Source organism: Papilio xuthus, unplaced genomic scaffold, assembly GCF_000836235.2.
Source record: "Papilio xuthus unplaced genomic scaffold, Pxut_1.1 DF827542.1, whole genome shotgun sequence".
NCBI classification, from domain to species: domain Eukaryota; kingdom Metazoa; phylum Arthropoda; class Insecta; order Lepidoptera; family Papilionidae; genus Papilio; species Papilio xuthus.
Window position 1 is genome coordinate 2,579,681 of NW_013531107.1, and position 21,957 is coordinate 2,601,637.

At 31.6% G+C, this 21,957-nt stretch overlaps 3 protein-coding genes across 5 annotated transcripts in view; 1 reads left to right on the forward strand and 2 right to left on the reverse strand.

Annotated features, from left to right (window-relative positions):
* LOC106118973 (uncharacterized) overlaps positions 1–6,071 on the reverse strand; it is a 50,775-nt gene extending 44,704 nt beyond the window's left edge. The window contains exon 1 of the mRNA XM_013313769.1: positions 5,973–6,071. Coding sequence (XP_013169223.1) covers positions 5,973–5,993 — 21 coding nt within the window. The 5' untranslated portion in view covers positions 5,994–6,071. The remainder of the gene's footprint in view (positions 1–5,972) is intronic.
* Y-d (yellow-d) lies at positions 2,079–16,379 on the forward strand. Of its 3 annotated transcripts, none has more exon segments than NM_001312010.1 (7): positions 2,079–2,166; positions 11,280–11,528; positions 12,684–12,853; positions 13,185–13,349; positions 14,299–14,467; positions 15,240–15,421; positions 15,714–16,332. In NM_001312010.1, coding segments are annotated over 6 exon segments (1,335 nt in total). In that variant the 5' UTR covers positions 2,079–2,166; positions 11,280–11,311; the 3' UTR covers positions 16,146–16,332.
* A 148-nt stretch (positions 16,380–16,527) lies between these two features.
* On the reverse strand, positions 16,528–21,904 carry LOC106118972 (uncharacterized). The gene is made up of 6 exons (XM_013313768.1): positions 21,378–21,904; positions 21,029–21,178; positions 19,033–19,185; positions 17,411–17,704; positions 16,817–16,986; positions 16,528–16,674 (listed from the first exon to the last, which is right to left on the reverse strand). Exons 1-6 carry the CDS (start codon positions 21,613–21,615, stop codon positions 16,528–16,530), a joined length of 1,152 nt encoding a protein of 383 aa, XP_013169222.1. The 5' UTR covers positions 21,616–21,904.
* Between the last annotated feature and the right edge of the window lie 53 nt (positions 21,905–21,957).

Genomic DNA, 21,957 nt, shown 5'->3' on the forward strand with positions numbered 1-21,957 from the left:
TACAATGTGAAAAACATTTCTGACATAGCTTCTAGTACAAAAATAATGTCGAAAGTGGGTGTGAATGAAACAAATTGGTTATTCTGGTTTAGTTATGCATCCTGTGATTGTCAATTGTTTCGCTTCGCCAACGATCGTATTTTTTTTTACCAGTCATTGACTTTGTCAGCTTGTTTACCGATCTAGTGTCTATTCGGTAAATTGATTTGAAAATTGTAATGGTTGTGATTCGTTGATAGTGATAAATCTCGAAATGAACGTATTTGTGCCTTGTTAATGTGGAATTTAAAAAAGTGGCCTAAGTTACTTTCACATAAGTCAGCTTTCCAGTAAAAGTCCTGTCAAAATCGGTGCAACCGTTTCGAAAATTACCAAAAACAAATGCGAACTTACGGACAGACAAAAACTTTTAAACTGTTTTTTGTTATACGACGATGAAATATAATTTTTATTACATTTATGGCACAGACGCAAACATTATTTTTTCTCTTCTTTTTATACCTGCATATTTGCCAGAATTAGCGCAGAATTACTTTTTATTATTAAGGAGAAGATAATTGGAACGATTTTTTTTATAGAGCATTGCTACATCAGCTGGTTGTCGGAGTTGCACTTAGCTTTTCCATTGTTCTGTTTACGTTTTTAGTGTATTATTTATTCAATGCTTGATTGATTTTAATAATTAACGGCGTAGATTTTATTTGTTTCTTTATTGTAGATTAAGTTATTTAGGTCGTTCAAAACGTTATAATTGGCTATCGTGATCGTCTAATTTAAATGTTTAAATTTAATAATATCTTATTATTGTTTCCAATAAGCTTTATTCATTCAACTAAAAGATTGAGTAATGATGTTGTTGTTAATGCTTCGCTACTCCTTATAATTTACTAATTAATAATAAAACTAATAACTTTGCAGTTTTTTTAAATAGTTAAACCATTATGTTTTTGTTTAAAGCAACGGATATGAATTGTTTTCTCGGAAATATACACGACAGTTTTATATAGCAGCTGTTTTCTATTTACTAAAATATGCCAAAGGGTCGTTTTAATTATATTGTTATGAGTATGGAAATTAAAATGTCTTTGAAATTTCTCAAAAAATGTGTTTGAAATAAATTAAGATCGAAAATAAATACAAAACTTCCCGAAGTTGAAAGACTATCTGGATGAAAGAGGTCTTTACAAATTAATTATCTTTTAGATATCACATTTATAAACCAAATCGAACATTCTGTGTAGCAATAAAGCGTATAAGTTTTCTAACATGTTAGGATATTTTTCGATAGTGAATCAAAGAGATTCAATTATAATACTTGTTCAATAGTTGTCATTACAAGTATTTTCCTTCTAAAAATTGTTGAAACCATTGTACTTCCTTAAAATCCTTAAATAACTAACTACGTTAATTAAGTATATTTTTAAAACAAACAATAAACGACCTACTGACTGATATGATGCCGTCGGAAATAAGATTTAAATGTCGCGAGGTCGACTCCCAACAAGGTCGTTTTATTTTTTTAAATTAACGGATTAACATAAAATTGAAGAATAGTAAAATATTTTGAAATGTCGGGTATCATAACGACAGAGATCACTGACGCCTACAGATATCAGCAACGTATAAACTAGAATAACTATGAAATGTGAAAAATGAAGCATTCATTCAAGCAGAATTAGTTCAATTAAAACTGTACTGAAATGCAAGCTTTTTGCTTTTCAAAAAGCTTTCCAAGAGCTTGTCATCAAATATAGACAAAAGCATCAAACAATACATTACATTTTTTTTAATATTGATTAAACCAGTGCTTGACCACAAACCCACTTGATGGTAAGTGGCTATGTGATGGTACCTTGACAAATACTTAAAATTTGGTAAAACGTGATCGTTTGCCGAACACTTTTTAGAATACGAGGTACGTGCCTGTGGTTTTAGACATCTAATTCATTGAAAAGAGACGGAAACGTCACATTGTTAAAGGAAGACGTTACCTCGGGTTTGGGTCATCTAAACACCGGTGTTATTTAAGCCCGCACTGTTTCGCAACAGTACACGCTCGCATCTCGCGTATCGCGCACGCATTTTTCATATTTAAATATCGCAAAAAATCACTACACGATTTAAACTGAAATACTGCGGACAAATCTTGCTATATACTTACTTGAGGTATGTATGGTTTCTTATTTAAACACTTATACATTAGTTATTTCTTCTCTGTTTGAATTTGTTTACTTTAACATTTATAATATTAATAATTATTTATAAGCTAAGAAGATAATTCTCTTTGATTATTCAATAAACAAATGTTATTGTGAATTTATTAGTAGTTAAAATGAATGGTCGGCTAAAGCCTACTCATCCATTATTAAAGAACACTCGAGAGATCCTCAATGAAGAGCTCCATAAGCTAACGAGGAAATTACTTCTAATAATAGACTCATTTGTATCCACCGTCCACTTATTTCTTACTTTAATCTGTAATTATTTACTTCAAATAATATTACTTCGTCTCCTCCCACTGGTTAAAAGTAGTGGTGAAAAGATTTGACATTACCACGACAGCTGGTTTTTGTTTACACTTAAACGTATTTCCCGGCAATTCAAGCAAATAATCTAACATGATATTAATTTTACATTCTATTACACTCCTGTTATAATTTAATATTTGTTTTATATGTAACTTGAACGAGTACGCTTTAACATTTTTTTTATCACATCCGAAGTTTTGTATCTACAATACACATCCGCTAAAATTTAATTTTATAGCTCCGACACAAATGTTATGTTAGAAAAAAAAAGAATAAGGAAACAATTCAATCTCTTAGTCCATAATTATTAAAATTTGCAGATAAAATTCATTTACCAAAAAATACAATTATAAGATTATTAATTTAATTTCAAAACTAATAATATTAATAGCAACCATTTAACTTAATTTTCAAATATCTTTTAATACTAATTTATCATTCTATATTTTTTTTACCACGACCAACGTGATTAATATATTAAATAAAAACCTGTAGCATTCGAATGCATTAGAATAATTTAAGTGTAGCCTTTGCCTTTTTATAATAAACGATTAGATAAAAAAATATTCCAAATAAATTCGTGCTGAAAAATGATTAGGACAATAGACAATCGCGGATTGGAATTTAAGACCTCATGTATTGCATACCGTAATTTTAATAATATTTGGATTTTATTTTTATTGAAATAAAATAAAAGGAATTATGACAATACATTTTTTACATATTTTTACATATGCTTAAATATTTTTTAGGCTTTGCTGTGAACCCAAGTGTCAATTGTAGAAATGTAAAGAATAATTTTAACCGACTTCAAAAAGAAGAAGGTTAAAACGATTTAATAAACCGTTCTATTCACGACTATTATTAAATGTAAAAAAATACGCATACATAACTTAAGAATAGAATAACTTCCGGTAATTGACGACACAATATCAATGTTGTCTGCAACATAAAAATAAAACATAAGACATATCTTGAATTTACAAATTTTAGGTTTTTCCAATAAACTTGCGCGAGTGAATATTATGTATTTTTGTACTAAGTGGTACCTACAGTAACTTATGCGGTAGTTAATGATTCAATTCCAAGAATCGTTTAACAAATGCTAAATCCTAAAATTGTCCTCACGAATGTGTTAATATTTAAGATACGTTTTATGTAAAAAAATATCACGTCTACATTCCCATGTAAAAATTAACAAATAATAATTTATACCTGACAAAATAAATAAGCAATATGTATATTTTTAACAGAGCTGTTAAATACGATCTTTATTCTATTTGCCCGTTAAAAATAAACTATTAAAAATAGTATATTATAGTAACATGTATAATCTATTCCTCAATAACAATAATATGCGACCACAAGTCAACAAAAATAGAATTATTCAAGTTTATAGAAAGTCTAGCATTACCCCGAAATCGTCCGAGCGGAAATAAAAAAAAATACAAATATAAAGTATCTTACTCAGTGATAATGTAGTCTTTTGCGAGCAAAAGAATTTTTGAATAACATCAATGGTTTTTGAGTGTATTCTTCACATACAAATACAAATATTTCCTCTTTATAATATTAAAAGTATAGATGACGTAACTGACAACCAGTTTAAAACCCGTTGTTAACTTGCTAATCGTTGTTTTATATCGACGGTGAAGAATCGACTTTTTGTTGTTATGATATTTTTGGCAGTGATGTTTTTATGGATTTCATTTTAATAACATCGAATCGGGACTACGGGACTTGTGATTGCTATTTTAAGTACAAAAAAATATTTCCGTTAGTGTTTCCAATGATACACGTGTTTAACGGTGTAATGACGACGTCTTGTTGACAACAAATATTTGACGTTTACTTCAAGTTTACTGAACATTATGTTTCGCCTAAAAGTAATAGAGTACATACACAGACACACAAATTAACTAGTCAAAAGTCCAGATGGATTGGAACTTGACCAGAGAAATCATACTAATATCATACTAATATTGTAAATGCGAATGTTTGGATTGATGGATGTTTGTTTGATTGAAGGTATCTTCAGAACGGCTGCACGTATCTCGCTGAAATTTGGCATAGATGTAGAACATAGTCTGAAAGAACACATATGCTACTAATTTTTTTTATACCGCGCGGTCGGAGTAGCTAATGATCGAGTAGTCCAGACCAGACTATAATTTCTATATAAATAAATTTTCTAAATAAACAAATAATTTCTATATAAAAGTCACGTTTGTTTACGTTCATATGAATTCTTAATGTTTCAGAAGATTTATAAAGAATTGATGTTAATGAATTAGTTTTAAAAAATTAGTTTAAACTAAAGAATGTGTTATAACGAAAATTATTCAGCCAAGAATGTCGTGTTGCAAAGCTTATTACGTTTAGATGTAAATTAATTCGCTTTTTGTTACAAAAGGTACGATTATGGAATGTAAATAAACGATCAAAACCCATTAAAATGATAACAAAGAAATAATCGCATGTGGAATTAACTCTTCGTCATTAAAAATCTGTTTGTCTTCATAAGTGTATCATTTGATTGTCTACGTCGTGTAGCTGCAGTACACGCGGCTTTATTTGTTTATGTACTTGAAAATTATTAAAGTGAAGATATTGTACTGAACATATTGTGCAATTCCGTGTCAATTGTTAATACTTTTACGCGTGCAGGTAATAAATTTTGTATATTTTCCTTTTCTTTTGTTGTAAAAATTCAGGACATTTTTATTTTTAATAATGCTTAAAAACTATTTTCATCTTTTATTATACACTGATCTTAATTAATTTGACCTTTTGCTCTAGAAACACTACCAAACAACATAGTATTGTTATCCTTTTTACTCTCTTTAAATAAAAAGAGACATATATATGTTCTACACTTTAAGCAATAAACAAAATTACAAACTTCTAGTTGACTACAACATTAAAGTAAAATGTAAGTTAGATATTCGAAATGTTCAAAATGGTATATTTTTTGTCTTCCCGTGGCTCTACTTTCTAATGTTATGGTTATTTAGAGGCCGGCAAGATAAATAATGGTACAGTTACGGAATTACGCTTGACTTGATTATAACTGATCAATGTTTACTTTCTTTTCAATCGCTTACAAAGATTTCTTCGTTTTCAATTACGCGTTTTATTGCGTAGAGAAAATGTCATTGAGTTTATCTCCCACTACGATTATTGATAATCGATTTGTTCTTACGTATTACTGTTAAAGAAAGTCTTAAATATAGCATGACCAATGCTATAAAATTAATCAAATTTGTTTTAAAGTAAAATGTAATAAAGATATAAACAAAGTAAACATTCACTGCAGTAGCGGTTCGAAGAACTAGATATCGAATATCTTCGTTAGTTAAATTCATATTATTTATAATGTTAAATGTTATTCCAATGTTAATAACAGTTTATATTAGATAGCAATTGTAAAAATTTTTTACTCACATTAGTCCACATGAAATTCATTGAAACTGTATGCACAAATGTTCCATCACGTATTTCAATTCCTTTTTTCACACTTTCAAAACAACTTAAAAATGTTAATGTTTTAATGTTAAACTTCTTAGTGACGGTATTTATAGATTTATAGATGTTTCATTTTAAAAAGCCATCGACCGCACCGCCGCGCTAATTCACGAAATGTCACATGTCAGCTGTTATAACGACTAGCGCCATCTCGCGACATTTCGTGACACTAATTTTTAAAAAGTATCCATCCTCCATTCCATTACATTTATGTTAATAAAATATACTGAAAAGCAATGAATTGATTAACAATATTTTTGATATGGGAAAAACTAGTGTAATAAATAATTCTATATTTTTATACATAGATTAAAGGACACATTTTAACATGGTTTCTAAAGAAATATATTGTTAGCGTTTGCGATGCAAGTTATCCAATTACCAAGAAATGTTGCAATATCAGACGGTTTTATTAGGGAGAGGGTGTGTATGAATATAGAGGCATTAAATCTGTGTTAATACATATAAATAAAAAACTGAATAATTAAGACTAAAAATAATCTTTATATGAAATAAATGTAATGGCAGCCATGATACAATATAATACGCTTGAGTGCGCTCACGGGTAATTAGTTTACGTTAGGATACTTCTGGTAACTGTTCTATTAATATATTAATTCCATTAAAGTTCTACAACCATTTAACAATTAATGCCCCCAATCAACAAAAGATTCCTAGGCAGGGAAGTTTAGGAGAAAAAGGAGTCTCAATAGAGGATTGTCCCGGGGCTGTAGTGACGTACGAAACCACGTCCGGGCGAGGCACATGACTTATTATACGAGCTAAAATTAAAAATCGAATGTTTATATTATAGTTTTTTTATCTACCACTGGCTTCTTAAAGTACAAACAAGTAAGTTTCAAGTTCAATGTTACGTTAACCGTTTTGTGGTAACGAAACGGTGATCCGACCAAGAGCGACGTAATTATATAACAATAGCTCCGTAATGGCGGATTAGATAATAAAAACTCAGATGTTTCTCGGCTAAGTCACTACCCGCTATAAGAATAAACAACAGCGATAGTTTTCCTTATATATTATTCTGTCGCATTTAAAAAAGATCCCTTTCACGCATTTAGTTTAGTCTAACAAGATCAATCATGGTGAAAGGAGTTTCTATATCTATTTATTCATTTATTTAATGTGGTGTTTAAATTAACATGTGAATTAAATTATTTCGATTGTTATCAAGTGTTAATAGTGTTAGCAAACAATAGATAAATTCGTTAAAAAAGTTCATTATACCATTATTAAAAAGTCGCGAAAACTCTTTGGTAAAAACTTAATCTGTTTAAAACCTTGGATTTAAATCCTGCACCGCGTATAATTATCAAATTCGAGGAATATGTTTGGTGAATTAATTGTACTTTGACTAAAAAAAAACACAAACCGGTTGAAACTATTTAAGTTGATTTCCCTTTAAAATAATGACTGAATTATCGAAAATTAACAAAATCATTCGGAGCATTACTAACATCCTTTGATTATAGAAAATTATGTTATTGTAGTACTAAAACGATTTACGATGTTGCAATTTGCGTCGATACACGATATTATTAGCTATTAATTCTATAAAAAGTACAAGAACTCAATCATAGCATCATTAAGTTACGATACTTGTAACAAGACTTTATGTTCGAAATTGGGGATACTGTTATAAAACAAAAGCTAGTAGGCCTAATGAGTAACACTAGCCTAAGAGGCTATGCTAAATGGTAGAAGATAGGTCAGTGGGAACCTTTTTCTAACTGTACACAAATATGGTAATTAATAGAAGTTGTCAAGGAGTTGGATGTGGAAATTTTACCGTGACAAAATGAACCCAGAACATCCCAGTTTAATCGTAGGGCTACTATTAAATAGACACCATGTTTTTTTTCAAAAGAGAATGAAGGATCTTTCATCATATAAAAAGTAAAATTCTCGCTAAGGACACTCAATTTGACTGTATTTTAGGTGTCACTTCTTGAAAAAAAAAAATCAGAGAATTAAAAAAATCAACCTGAAACTTTAAAAATAATTAAAAACAAAATTGGTCAGATTTATTTCAACTTTGATATTTCTGATAGTGTTGATGTAAAATATTCTTTCAAGTGAATAACTTTCCTCACTATGAATTTAGCTATTAAATTAATATATTAATAATAATAATATTAGTTATTGAAATCAGGTTTTTTGTAATTCGTGTATTGGCAAAGGAATTGGTTTTTAAATGTGATAAATTTGAGTGAATTGTGGATTTAGTTTATATAATGTTCATAACCAAAAAATGCTCTATACTTTTATACATTATTAGTTAGAATCCTTTGCCGCGAATGACTCGTTTCAAAGTCCAGTATCAGAATGAATAGTAAGAAGACATAAACATCGACATTTTAGTAAGGCTAGTGTTGCGCCAGTACACCGGCACAGTGTCTAATTTTCTTCCTAACAACACATATTGGACGAATTGGCAAAGTCAAGTACTTTTATAGAATTTTTACTTGATACTTGGTCATAAAATTTAAACTTTCTTATATCAATGTTACAAATTAATGCACTTAATGTACACATCATTCATACTCAGACCGTTCGTATCTAAAGATGAACTTGCAGATTTAGTACGTGACTAAAATGATTGATAGATATTTCAAAACACGTGTCGTAATTTTGCTATTCCCCGCAGAATTAGCAAAGTATAGACAAATCTAGTCGTATTTAAATTACCATAAGTGGTTCAATGACATAGCCCGATTCGACATTAACAATATTTAAGTGTCAAATATTAACCAAGAGGTTAATGGCTTTGTTGGGGGGGGACAGTTTTCATAAAAAATCTTTGTCCAGTTTTTGAACGAAAGTCAATCAGTATACGCGTATATTCCAAGTGAAACGTCTCACATAACTTTTTTTAATTTTTTTAATACGTCCGATATATTTTTTTTCAAACGTGACTCACGTGCTGTTAAGTTAATAGTGATATAAGCATACATAAACACGTGCGGCGTTTTTTTCTTCTTTGCAACGAACAATATTGTTTTATTTTCGTGAATCCTGTTTAACTCGATTTGAAGATTAATACAAATACTCTTTATTACGCAGCACACTTCTTGAGTTTTAACTTTCAAACTAAAATTAATTTTAGTGTAAATTGAAGTATCACTCATACGTTAAATTTAAAAAAATGTCATTCTAATTAATTTAAAAACTGTTAATTATTTTAAGTATTTCGCAAAATTTCTTGATAACATCCAATTAGTATTATATAAGTAGGCTTATCTTAACGATTTGAAAAATGAATAACAAATGAAAAATATCGATTATAAGCGTGGATCCTTGGCTTCACTCGAATAGGTGCACAAATAAAAAATATAATCTGTAAGTTACCCTCTGTTAGAAGAGATTCCTCCCGACTAAAGATTTTTTTAAATTTACTCAGATATTTTCGAATCAATAGGGACCTCACGAAATAAATATCTTTGTAACATTAATTTATAAAGCGTTTATCATTTAAAAGAATTAGGTGTGAGTCGTATCATTAATAAGTAATACAAAAAAAACTGTATACAACTTCTGTGAACAAAAGAAGGTGCAAATTAAATTAGTATCATTTGATAAGTGTTCTATGCAAGATGTTGCCCGCAACAGTGGAACAATATAGAGTATGTGGTGAGCTGCTGAGTCGATACGGTAATCTTTTTTGATATGTATTTATATTCCTAATACCATAGACTTATAATCTGTAGATATTTAATCCGGAGCACAAAAGTGACGTGAAAAAGACATCACCAATTTTTGTTGAATAATTTTTTCGGTGTTGCAATTTACAATATAAAAAGAAATTTCGATAATAGACTCTCGATTAGATATGAAACTTGATGATGCTCCATCTTGAGATTATAAAAGGCTATTTTAGACTATTGCCAATGTAGTAAATTATGACGTCATTTTTTTTTACTTAATTAATAATTTCAAATATTTAAACAGCAATAAGCTACGAAATATGATGTTTTATAAAGTATTCAAGTGTATATAAATCTATAATAAAATTGATAGTTTAAATAAAGTATGTGTAAATGAAAAAAAAAATACTGATAAAAATTAAAAAGACTAAATACAGTTTTGATATTTATAATAATGAGTTTTGAGTACAATGACACTTGTGTTAATATATTGCCATCACTCATACTCTCTTAGAAAAAACAAAGACGAAAACTCTCATATACCGACGACGATAGAGTTTCAGTGAAATTATTAGGTAGTATAAAAAGTATTACCGATAATATATTCCAGTTAGTATAATGATACTAATTTAAATAAATTAATTCAGGTGCGCTATACAGGATGTCTAAAGTAGACGATTTAACCCAAATTATCTTTACTCAAAGTTGCATACTTTGGATTAAGATTGTTGAGTAGAAACAGTTCATTTGAGTTAAATCGTCATATGTTCAAGTGGTATTCAGTTGCATACGTCTTTTCTGGACAACCTGTATAGTGAAATTATGAAGTCAAATTAGACGCAAATTAGAAACTAGATAATAGTAACAAACATTCTGTATAAATTTCGAGTATTTCTATTTTTTAATACTACAACTTGAAAAGTCGCACAATCAACTATTTGGTGTTCTTTAAATAATTTAATTATTATATTAAATATAACAAGTATGTATATTATTTCTTATTTAATTTAAAAGGTAAATAATTTCTAACTATTGATACTGAAACATTTTTATTTTTATGTAATCAACAGTTAAAATAACGTTTAAGTATTGCAAAATATAATTAGAAACGTCATTTGAAACAGTGCTAATAGCACTTTCCTTAACAAATGTACTAATTAATTTAATAGACGTTTAATGACTCAGTAATTATTAAAATTATTCAATGAAGGCTAAAACAATAACCGTTTAGAGTCTCTTCAATTTAATGTTAACTTATAGGGCTTATTTCGAACTTTACATAGGTATACATTACTGTGTTTATACTTTACTAGCGGTCACCCGCGACTCCGTCCGTGCGTTATTAAAAAAAACATAATCAGCAGTTTATCTCTTCTTCCAGACTATTATTTATGTGTATGCCAAATTTCATCGAGATCCGTTCAGACGATCTCGATAAAGTAAGATTATAAAAAGGACCATTTTTAAATATATCTAAATTAAATATCAAAAATACTTGTGAACATTACTAATAACGAATCAAACCAATATAGATATCTAACCAAAGAAACTGTCAACATTTCAGATCCATTGACGCTGCAAGCTCACAAGTGGGAGATGGGTCTCGGCATTGAGAGATTCTTCCTCTTGTCATATTGCATCGCGTGCTGTTGGCAAGGTCTGCACGCACAGAACCAATTCAGAGTCGTCAGACAATGGGCTGAGTTGGACTTCGTTTACCCCAGCGAGGAGGCAAAACAAAGAGCGGCTCGCGAGAACTATTACGTCCGAGGCAACTCGGTACCTATTGATGTTGAAGTTCATCATAGAAAAGGTAAGTTATTGTTTTAAAGATAAATAACCATACAGCATATCTTACCGACCGATTCATACTTATTATTGACAGAAGAGTATTAATAAACTTCAACGATAAGATTATACGAGTAATCAACTAAAATGACAGCATTATTAAAAGAAAAGAACGCGCATAACCAACCAAATGAAAGATTGTCTAGAAATCGGAGATGATAATGTAAAAAATATTTGTTAGCAGAAGTATATATACTTTCTAGGTACGGAATAGAAATCTTATACATTTATAAAATTTATTGAAGGTTTTATAACCACGTTTCCAAATATGTATGCTAGGAATCGTTTAAATAATCCGCTTTAAAGTCATGCATAAAATTATATTTTTAGCCTAGATAATATAAAATAAATCTACATATCTAGATGCACAGTGTTTCTAACAGGCCTGTGTTATACGTTTGTAATTTATTGTATGAATTTTAAACACAATTGTTTCACAATAAACTTAGCATCATTTAATAATCGACGCGAATTATGCAAATATTTACATATATAAAATAATAGTTTAGACTTAAAATTTGTCAATGTTTTCTACATTTAAAGAGTAAATATATCTAAATAAGGTGTATAAAATGAAATTGCATAACCCAGAATCAAGTACTATTATGAAAAACACTTAATTAGACTAGACTTAAAGAGTAAATACTTCGGGTATTTAAAAAAAAAAATGTTCCATGCGGACGAAGTCGCGGTCATCCGCTAACGCTTAATATATACCATATGCATCACGAGTGTTGTAAAAGATAGCATAGAAATAGTGTGTAAATGTGTGACTCAGATGATGGACCGATTGTTCCTGACCTGGAAAAATATAGGTATTGACTAACTCTATGCATTAAGGCCGATGATACGACAACGAGTCAGACTTTGCCATTGTTAAAAGGATGTCTTTTACTATAGATAGATGCAAGATAATTCAAATGCGTTTGATTACTATTCCATTGATGTAGCGAAATGAATGAAGGATGATAAATCAGAGAATAACTATTTAATCCTTTTTAGAAACTTATTATCGAACTGCTCAATAAAAGTAAACATTTCGCCACTTTGAAATTGCTCCTTTAAATAAAGAAATATTACTACCTAGAAAGATACCTAAGCTCTAAACTATTGTTGTTAGGATCCCAAAAGTCTCGCATTTTCGTATCAATACCGCGGTTCGACGCGGGCCGGCCGGTGACATTCGGCGTTGTTGAAGATGATGGTCGCATTCGAGGCTACCCTGACTACTCCTGGCACGACAACCAGGGATACAACTGTGACGGCATGACCTCTGTCTTCAGAGTTGCAGTAAGTATTCAAAAAAGGTCCTTTGAAACATTAACAACATAATAAACCTAAAAAATTAGATGTTTTTTCGGGAAATTATTTCAAAGTATATTATTTTTTAACTTCTGTTTGCACGATTCATAATACTAACTTGTTTATAGATGACCTGTATCAATAGAGCACATTTATAAAAAAAACGTTTACGTACATAAAAATGTTTTCTCTTCGGTAGTAATTTTAAATGTTTTGGTAGCGAGAAGTTTGATCTCGTATAGGTTTTGCTATGTCGAGTTTACGACACTCATTTGCATTCTGTGGGTAGGAAATAAATGTCCTCGACTGTACATTTCAGATTGACGAATGCGACCGTCTTTGGGTAATGGATACGGGTAAAATAGGAGAAGTGCAGAGATGTCCGCCGCAGGTCCTCGCATTCAACTTGAACACTGACGAGCTGATCTACAGACATAAAGTCGCCAACACCAGCTACACAACCGAATCACTATTCATTACACCGGTGAGTGAGTCAACACTTTTAATGCCACTATGACTTTATTTATTAAAGAAGCTACCTAGAGCGAGTCGGTGACACTGAACGTGTTCCGATGATAAAAGAGTGCCGACATTATATAATAAAATAGTTATTAAAACTAACAGTTCTCGTAATCCACTCCGGGGATGGGTTAGAATCGAAACCAGATTACAAAACCGTTTTGTTATAATTTAGGGTAAAGGAAGACTCAATGTGTCGTGTTAAAATATCTGTCTAAAGAATAATTTCCTAAATATAATGATCTAACAACCGATACAACTCCCCACTGAGGGGCTCGGGCTAACCCTAAGCTCGAAGTTAGATTTACAGATATTTACTGAGTTAGATTTATAAACATTGCAGTTTTTGTTGACAAATAATATATTGCTTTGTAACCGTAGCATTGGGGAATCGTATATCTCAGTATCTTTGTAAGCCATCTTATTAATCTTATGCATCAAATTATATGGTATACAAATTTGGATTTACCAGTGACCATGACGTAGTGACGTGATAAACTTTTAAAAACAATCCATCTGGCTCACAAATATTATTAAACTTATTTCTTAACACTTTCAAGGTGTTCAATGTTGAAAGGACTTTAAATATATTCTTGGAAAAACCCCAGACAGACCCCAGGTGGTCAAGGGTATGACAAAATTAGTAAATATTGTGTGAACTGCACTTAAGTGATTCCGCAATACAGTCATTGATTGTAAAAATTCTATAATTAAACGACGACGAAAAAATCTACTTTCACTAATATTAACGCACGAGGAGCGAAAGATGTCGTATGTCTACTGAACCCAATAAAAGCAATAAAAAAGACAAGATATTTATATCAACGAGATGGTCCTTAACATAGTCCAACTTAGATGTCAGTCGTGACGTCATTTCATGCTGCAACCTATTAATTCTATTTATAAATTCGCAGGTGGTGGACGTGAGGAAGAAGGGCAACAGTTGTGCGGATACGTTTGTTTACGTAGCGGACGTATCTGGCTTCGGCTTTTTAGTTCTGGACGTAGTCAACGATCGTACTTGGCGAGTCAAACACCGCCTTACTTATCCCTTCCCCTCAAGAGGGACATTCACCATACAGAGTAATTATAATTTATCCAAATCTTTATCAATAAACTGTTAGGAAGAAAATCCGACACTGTTCCGGTGTACTGGCGCAACACTAGCTTTACTAAAATGGCGACGTTTACGTCCCTTCACTAATAATTATGACACTTGACTTAGTAACAAAATACTAACGTAATACATATAAAACAACAGCAAACATTGCCTATTGGTAGACACGAATAGTTGAACAGACCACGAGTAGTTGAACCACAAACTTGTGGGTTGTTTAACAGATACTCGAAAATAATTCGATCGTAATGACCTCATTGCGTTTGCTTTATTAATTTAATTTAAAAACAAATCTCTCGAAAGTCTATTTATCATCTCGATGTCTTTAGAATATCGAGAACATTGAGTCGATAACCTCTTAGCCTAACGTTGATATAACTGGCTGTCAAGAAAATACATCCAATTCTTACAGAAATTGCATGCAAAAAGTTAGTTAGCTATTATCTGTATTAAAAACTTCTTTGCAAGCGATCGCATTAAAGACGACTATTAAAGAGTCGTATTTACTATGCCCTGATTCCTATACTTAAAAGAGAAATAGGATTTTAGGAAAGGGCCGCACTAGGTTTTAGTCGTCCAGATCGATCTATCTTCCGTCATTTCAATCGTCACTCATAACATGCCAACACCTTTTGTTTCTTAATTTTTAGGCGTTGCTACTTTCAGACTTATTAAAGTATATATACGTACTTAAAGTATAACGTATAATATTATAACAAGAGGTGCATCTATTTTCAGATGAGTCTTTCGAACTGATGGACGGTGTGCTGGGCATGGCTCTGTCGCCTCTACGACCGGACGGCGAGCGCTACTTGTACTTCCACGCGTTAGCCTCCACCACAGAGAACGTGGTCAGCACCAGCCTGCTCAGGAACGACACCTTCATTAAGAACATTAACGCACCCGCAAACTCTATGAATGTAAGTATACATCAGGAATCAAACAATAAACATTAATTCTCTTATAGCTATTTTTCTAAACATATACAATAAAACTATACTTAGTTAGAAGTTACTAGTATATCATGTTATTTCTTTTGGAGAATGGGTACAAAAGTTAAGTCATCTCTATAAACTAAATTTGAACTAAATTATGGCAAGTTTACAAAATAATATAAATGTCATAAAGAGTAACTAAAGTGTAATATATTCTACTAACAAATCTCTTACTTGAAGTCATTATTTATATTTTTATTGTTCCACTTGTTAACAGCCTTTCCCAGAGGAGCGACCAAATCAGGCAGCAGCTGAGGCAATGGATCGCAACGGTATCCTCTACTTCGGTCTGATGGACCCTCCCAGCGTCTGGTGTTGGAACTCTGCTACCGAATTCTCCACACGAAACTTCCATCCAGTGGCGATTAACAAGGAAACCCTGCAGTTCGCTAGCGGCGTCAAGGTCGTCAATAACCTAAAAGGGCAGCAGGAACTCTGGGTGATGACGTGCCGGTTCCAGAAAGTAATGACAGAAACGCTCAACACTAACGAGGTGAATTTCAGAATTAACGCCGAGAAGATCCCGAACTTACTAAAGAACTCCCCTTGTGCGATACCCCCAAAGGATCAAGGCCATGGTTACCATGCGAATATCATAACGCCAAAGGAGGAGAGTTATATTACTTACAGATATGGTGCATATCTCTAGAAGTGCGCGCGATGATGGAAAATTTGCTCAACACCTTTACTTACTACAACTATTGGTTTTAATCTACTTACTAATCGAACACAGGAACGTGAGGTCTGAGTCCAATGACGTCACAACATTACAGTATACAAAACTTTGAACGTGTCGGTGACTGCACACGTGCAGAAAATAGCAAGTAATTAGTAGATTTAATATGTATAGTAAATAAATTATTTTAATTAGTTATGTCCATTATTACGTTTATTTTCTTTAGTATCCCTATTTCCATTATTGCTGTTTTTTCATGAATAAAACAAGGAAACGGTTAACCTAAAGTTCAATTATTGCTAACGACTTTAATATCGAATAAAAAAAATCAAGATGTAGATATCTGTAATTAAATTTACATGAGCACATCATATTGGAATGCCTGGTCTGTTTCCAAAAGCGCTCGCACGTACATAACGAGTGAGCCTAAAGCCATGGCTGACGTAAGAGAATTGCACGATCCGCCCACTGATGTCGCCACTTTCTTCACACGGTATTCCTCCTGTAAATTAAAACACAATAATAAATAGTGTGACGACGAATCTCCGGTCCAACAGTGATGAGGGGCCAAAATATGTGAATTTCCTTCACTTGTAATACGAAAATTATGCCTATGAGTTACATAAGCTTCATTGTATTTTTACCTCTCTGTCTTTTGGCGGAGGAGAACTGGCTGGTCCGACAAATCCTGTGAGCTTCAGGAAAGATTGTCGATCGTCAGAGTAGCATCCCTTAGGCTCCTGCCACGCCAGGATTTTGTTCATCCAACGAGGTTTTATGAACTCACCGTAACCTTGCGATGAGCAGTAGAGAACTAAAAAAAACAAAAAAAAAATAATTACGCGACTAAAGTGTATTAACACTTTCGTTTCTTTAATAATAAGATTTTACGTTATTACGAAATATTATTTAGTTGAAAGTTACAATTTACTAATTTCATATTCTTTTTATTATATCATATTATTGCTCAAGCCGATAATAGAACTCCCATTAACTAATTGCTTAATTTGATTTTTAATACATTATTCATACTATTAAGTGGTACTATTATTAATATCACAACAAATACATAATTCGGTCTTTCTCTAGATTACTGCAACATTAATTTATACTTTATGACTTAATAAAATTAGTAATTGATGAAAAAAAGTATCAATTACTTTATTATTATTTTTTTGCACTCACTACATATTGTTTAAAAAGTCCTGTGAAACAAAAGATTACACAAATTGACATACTCTGTTGCAGAAACAGCGTCTTAGTGCCAGGAGGATGACCCCAAGCTTCCAATGATTTACTTTCTTTGTAGATCTGTATGCAAAGCTTATAAATATGTGCTGAGAGATCTAAGCCTTCCATGCAGTCGAAGAGTCGGGCTAGGGCTGCCGCTCGCACCCGGCTTGTCTGTTGAAACGCCAACCCTGACCCCTTCATCAGTTGTGCCTGACATTCTGGTGTGAGCTCACAAGCGCCCTCTGATTGTGTTGTTTGCGTTTCCATTGCTGATATCAGTAACTGCATTGTGCAAGCATCTGTTAAGACATAGCTTTTATTTATAGACGAAATAACTTAAGAAATGGTCTATAATAAGATGCAAGGGATGAGAAGAGGAAGGGGAAGTGGATGTCAAGGGAGGAGGATGGATACGAAAAGAAAACATATTTATTCCTCTTAATTCACTCCTACCTAATAAAAATAGCAATGTATCTGCAACTCATTAGTTTGTTGCTGTTGGTTTTAGGTTACTGTTCTTTACCGTGTCTATTATTAAACAAATCTTCGTATGCTATAAAACATATTGTTTATTTCTAAATTTCTAATATCAAATAGAATACGAACGTTATTAGGCAAGCATATAATGGTCTAGAAATAAGTTGTGTAGACAGAAAGTATTTATGCACCGTTCGATTATTACGTTATTATCGATGTCTACGGTTATTATAGAAGCTATCAGTTGCGCAAGTGTTATTACTGTCATAAGTGTACCCAGCAATAGTCAGTTCGTGATACTCTTAATTTTCATGTTCAATACTCTGTTATACAAATAATATCGTATATGTATTTGAAAGGAACCGATTTATATAATACTAAGTGTTTACCCAGCGTCACCAGGGTTTTCAATATTCGGTACACGTCAATAATAATAAGATAACGAAGCTTTATTTCCCTTTAAATATAAAATAATATTTACATTAGATCTTAAAGGTTTTAACTGTTGCTTTTTAACTACAGCTAAATTTATTTACTGAAAATGATAATAACGCTATATTATATTGATTTCATTATATTATTATGCAAAAAATATATTACATAAAGGCCGCACGACAACAATAATAGCACTAACTTCAATACGATCACTGTTATAAAAGAAAAACATTTAAATTTTTATTTTTACGTAATTTTTTGTTAAGTATCTATGGGCTCATGTTAACCACGTTAAATTACTACTAAAACATTTTGTAAAAGATCTTGCAAGATTTGAAATCTCAACAAACCACGCATGTCGATTTAGCATTTAAATAGGTATTTTATATAAAGAGGTTAATTTTGCGGTTAATTTTGTGAGAAATTACATGCAAGCCATATTTGTAATCCAGTGATCTATTGTAAAATAAACATTAAAACCTCAGTCTCTTAGACCTACTTTTATAAGAGAATGTGGTAAAGAAGCGGCGGGAACACCGAGGTCTTCGAGGATCAATGACGGCTATAGACAACCAGACCAACTGCAGATTTCACACTGGCAACCTTCTTCAGAAGTATTTATAAAAACTACTGGTCACGTTTATCCGATCGCGAAAATTCCTTAAAAACGTATACAACATTTTTGCTTAACGTATTAGAAAATAGGATGGAATACCGGCTGCTTTCCTGGTAGGCATCTTAGTCCTGGCCTCCTGCACGTACTGCTCGAAGTTAAATCTATATGGCTTCTGCGTCCCCACCGTGCCCAGTGTCAGTGGCTCCATTAACGATGACAGCACGTCCATATTCTCTATTATTGCTTTCACCACTAAAAAAAATATAGGACCTTTTATGTGTACATGATGTTCATAATGAAAAAGAATCTGAAAGGAATTTATATTGAATAAAACATAATTAGAACGAGTTTTGTAAAAGCCCTTTATATTAAGTTTTCTAATAAAACCAGCTTATAATTAGCAATAATAGCACATAATAAGGAGAGCCTACAACAAATGGTCTAAACCAACAAAATATATTTCGAGTCGAAGCATTATTATTTTTTGCAATTGGAATGCCAAATATAACGAAGTTTTTGTTTGTGTAAAATCATTCTGAAATAGTGCAAACTACACCACAACGGTCATTAGCGCCTAAAAGAAATGCCCCAATTGCATTTCTTGCGACTGATCGGACAAAGTCAAATAAACTAAAAAAAAGTAGCGTTGTGCTTTTTAAAGCGCAAGTTGGCAAAAATAAGCAATTACAAATTAATAATGATTGCATACTGCAATAATTGTTGAATATTTTATACAAAATGCTGACACGACATTATCCTGTCTTTACTATAAATATTGGATTCAAATGTTTTATATTTACTTTTAATTTGTCTATTGTGAACAAAATGAATTAGCGAGATCGTTCCATACGTACGCGTGATGCAATGACCAAATGAATTAGAGATTAAGAGTAAACAATTAATTGCATAAACGTTATTTTCGCATATTATATCACAATTAAAAATTTTTTTTGAAGTTTATTGTTGTATAATATGTTCATTTTCATATTATATGTTAACCAATAAAATGTATTCCATCCTAACTGTAATCAAAAGATTTAAATTAATTTTATAATTAATCTTTATTACACAATAATCTTGATCAAGGAGGATAGAAGTGCACGGTTTGTGACCTGGTTTAGATTGTAAATCAAGTTTGCGAAGCGCATATTGCCGAATGCTAGGTAACCGTACGTGAGTAGATCTTTAATCGTTATCCTGCCTTTCTCTAGACAAAGAATTTCGTGTATTACAACGTACAACGCAATTGTTTCTTGGGTCAATACCAATGTAAGCATTTTAATGTATGCGGTTGCTACAACTGATTTTTTGTCATGTTCTAAAATTAAGCACTGTTGCTTACTTTGTTGTGTTGTGTTTAAAATGTTTTGAATAATTTCGATCTTGGAGTTCATAAAATAAGTAGGTACTTTTTTTAAATCTAACAATTTAATTTTTTCAATTTCTTCCACTCTTTCTCTTTTGTTTATATTAAGTCTTAGCTACCGTACTCAGAGACGTTACATGGTCACATTTAGTATGTGAAATATACTAAGCGACTTTTTTAGTAACCATCAGAGGCTTTGGATACGACATTTAGTGTTTGTTTATCAATGTTACCGGAACAATGGATATTTACGCCGTAACTAATGAATATCAATGAGTGAGACTGCTTTCTACTTACAAACTTTCTATCTTGTAGTTTTGTTTTAGTTTTAGTAATAATCCCTTGACAAACATTTTAGGTTTTTGATAAGACATTTTTGTATATTATAATAAGTAAATAATACAGGGTGATAGTTCATTTTCGCAAATTTTATGATATTCTAACGGAGTTTAAATTGTTTTTTATTGCATCTATTATAAATTACCTACATTTAAAGTGGAACCATATATTCTTTTACTATTCATTTACGAGGGCAAATAAGTATTGTAACTGTATTGTTTTTAAAAATAAATTTCAATATCGTTATAAACAAAATTAAATATAACCTCTAATTACATAAATGGATTGGTTTTGATGAAAAGAGTAGTGTCCGCGTAAACTGACAATCGCGACATCCTATCGTTCTGTACGCACATTTTATTTATTTGCAAATAAGTTGTAATATATTACCATATTCATAATCTTTACTGCGATAGCTGAATTTACTCGTATCAGTCTTATTTCGAATTCTATCCATCTTCCTAGTAATATTCTGAAGGTTTTCTTTCAACTTCGGCGGCACTGATTTGTCCAGTTCATTTATAGTGTATTCCAATTGACCTGAATTTATACAAAATACAATATTTAAATTTGCTCCAAATTTATTTTGCTATAAAAATTCATAAGGCGTTCATTAATTTGAAAGTTGAGTGCTAGTGTTGTAACTTATTATGTAATTTTACTTAAAATAAAGACATACAAAGAAGAGTTAGAGAAGGAGAAACTTTATTCAATAAGATGCAATTGAAATAGAACATACCTCTTGCAACACCCAAAGCGATAAACCATTCCGGATCCTTCGATGGCTTCTTTTCGTAGTATTCCAACAATTTATCCAACGTAATTGATATCCTATATACTTTCGGAATATTGTATATAAAGTCTTGTGTGTCAAAGTATGGATAAATAGCAGTAACTGCAGCTACAAAAGCCGTTAGGAACACAATCTGTTTCACATACATATTGAAATAAACTGCGGATAAATTAACGTGGTGCATATCGTAAAAAAAGAACCACACGTTGACCGCTGATTGGCACAATATATTACTTGTTAGAAGCCAATAAAAATGCAACGAGTAGCTTTTACAGCAAAATTAGGTTAAGCTGTAACATTTATAGGATTTGGGTAATAACTGGTGCAAGATAACGTTAATCTTCCGTCATGTTTACTGGCCATATTACCATCCTTTCCGAAGATTGGCTTGATCTTTATGTATTCCAAGAGTTTTTTTGCATTTGTGATAATCTCCAATCTGAAGACTCTTTCTTGATATCCTGATGACGTCAGTGTTTAGAAAGCTGGAAAATAAAGTATATAATGGAAAGCTATCTTTCCCCAG

Excerpts from the sequence above, each read along its gene's own strand:
- Y-d (XM_013313762.1), top strand. The coding sequence starts at position 9,665 with ATGTTGCCCGCAACAGTGGAACAATATAGAGTATGTGGTGAGCTGCTG. Across the intron at positions 11,529-12,683 it reads TGAAGTTCATCATAGAAAAG|GATCCCAAAAGTCTCGCATT; the intron begins GTAAGTTATTGT and ends TATTGTTGTTAG. Across the intron at positions 13,350-14,298 it reads AATCACTATTCATTACACCG|GTGGTGGACGTGAGGAAGAA; the intron begins GTGAGTGAGTCA and ends ATAAATTCGCAG.
- LOC106118972 (XM_013313768.1), bottom strand. The coding sequence starts at position 21,615 with ATGCACCACGTTAATTTATCCGCAGTTTATTTCAATATGTATGTGAAA. Across the intron at positions 21,179-21,377 it reads CGCTTTGGGTGTTGCAAGAG|GTCAATTGGAATACACTATA; the intron begins GTATGTTCTATT and ends GTATAAATTCAG. Across the intron at positions 16,987-17,410 it reads GACGCTGTTTCTGCAACAGA|TTCTCTACTGCTCATCGCAA; the intron begins GTATGTCAATTT and ends TGTTTTTTTTAG.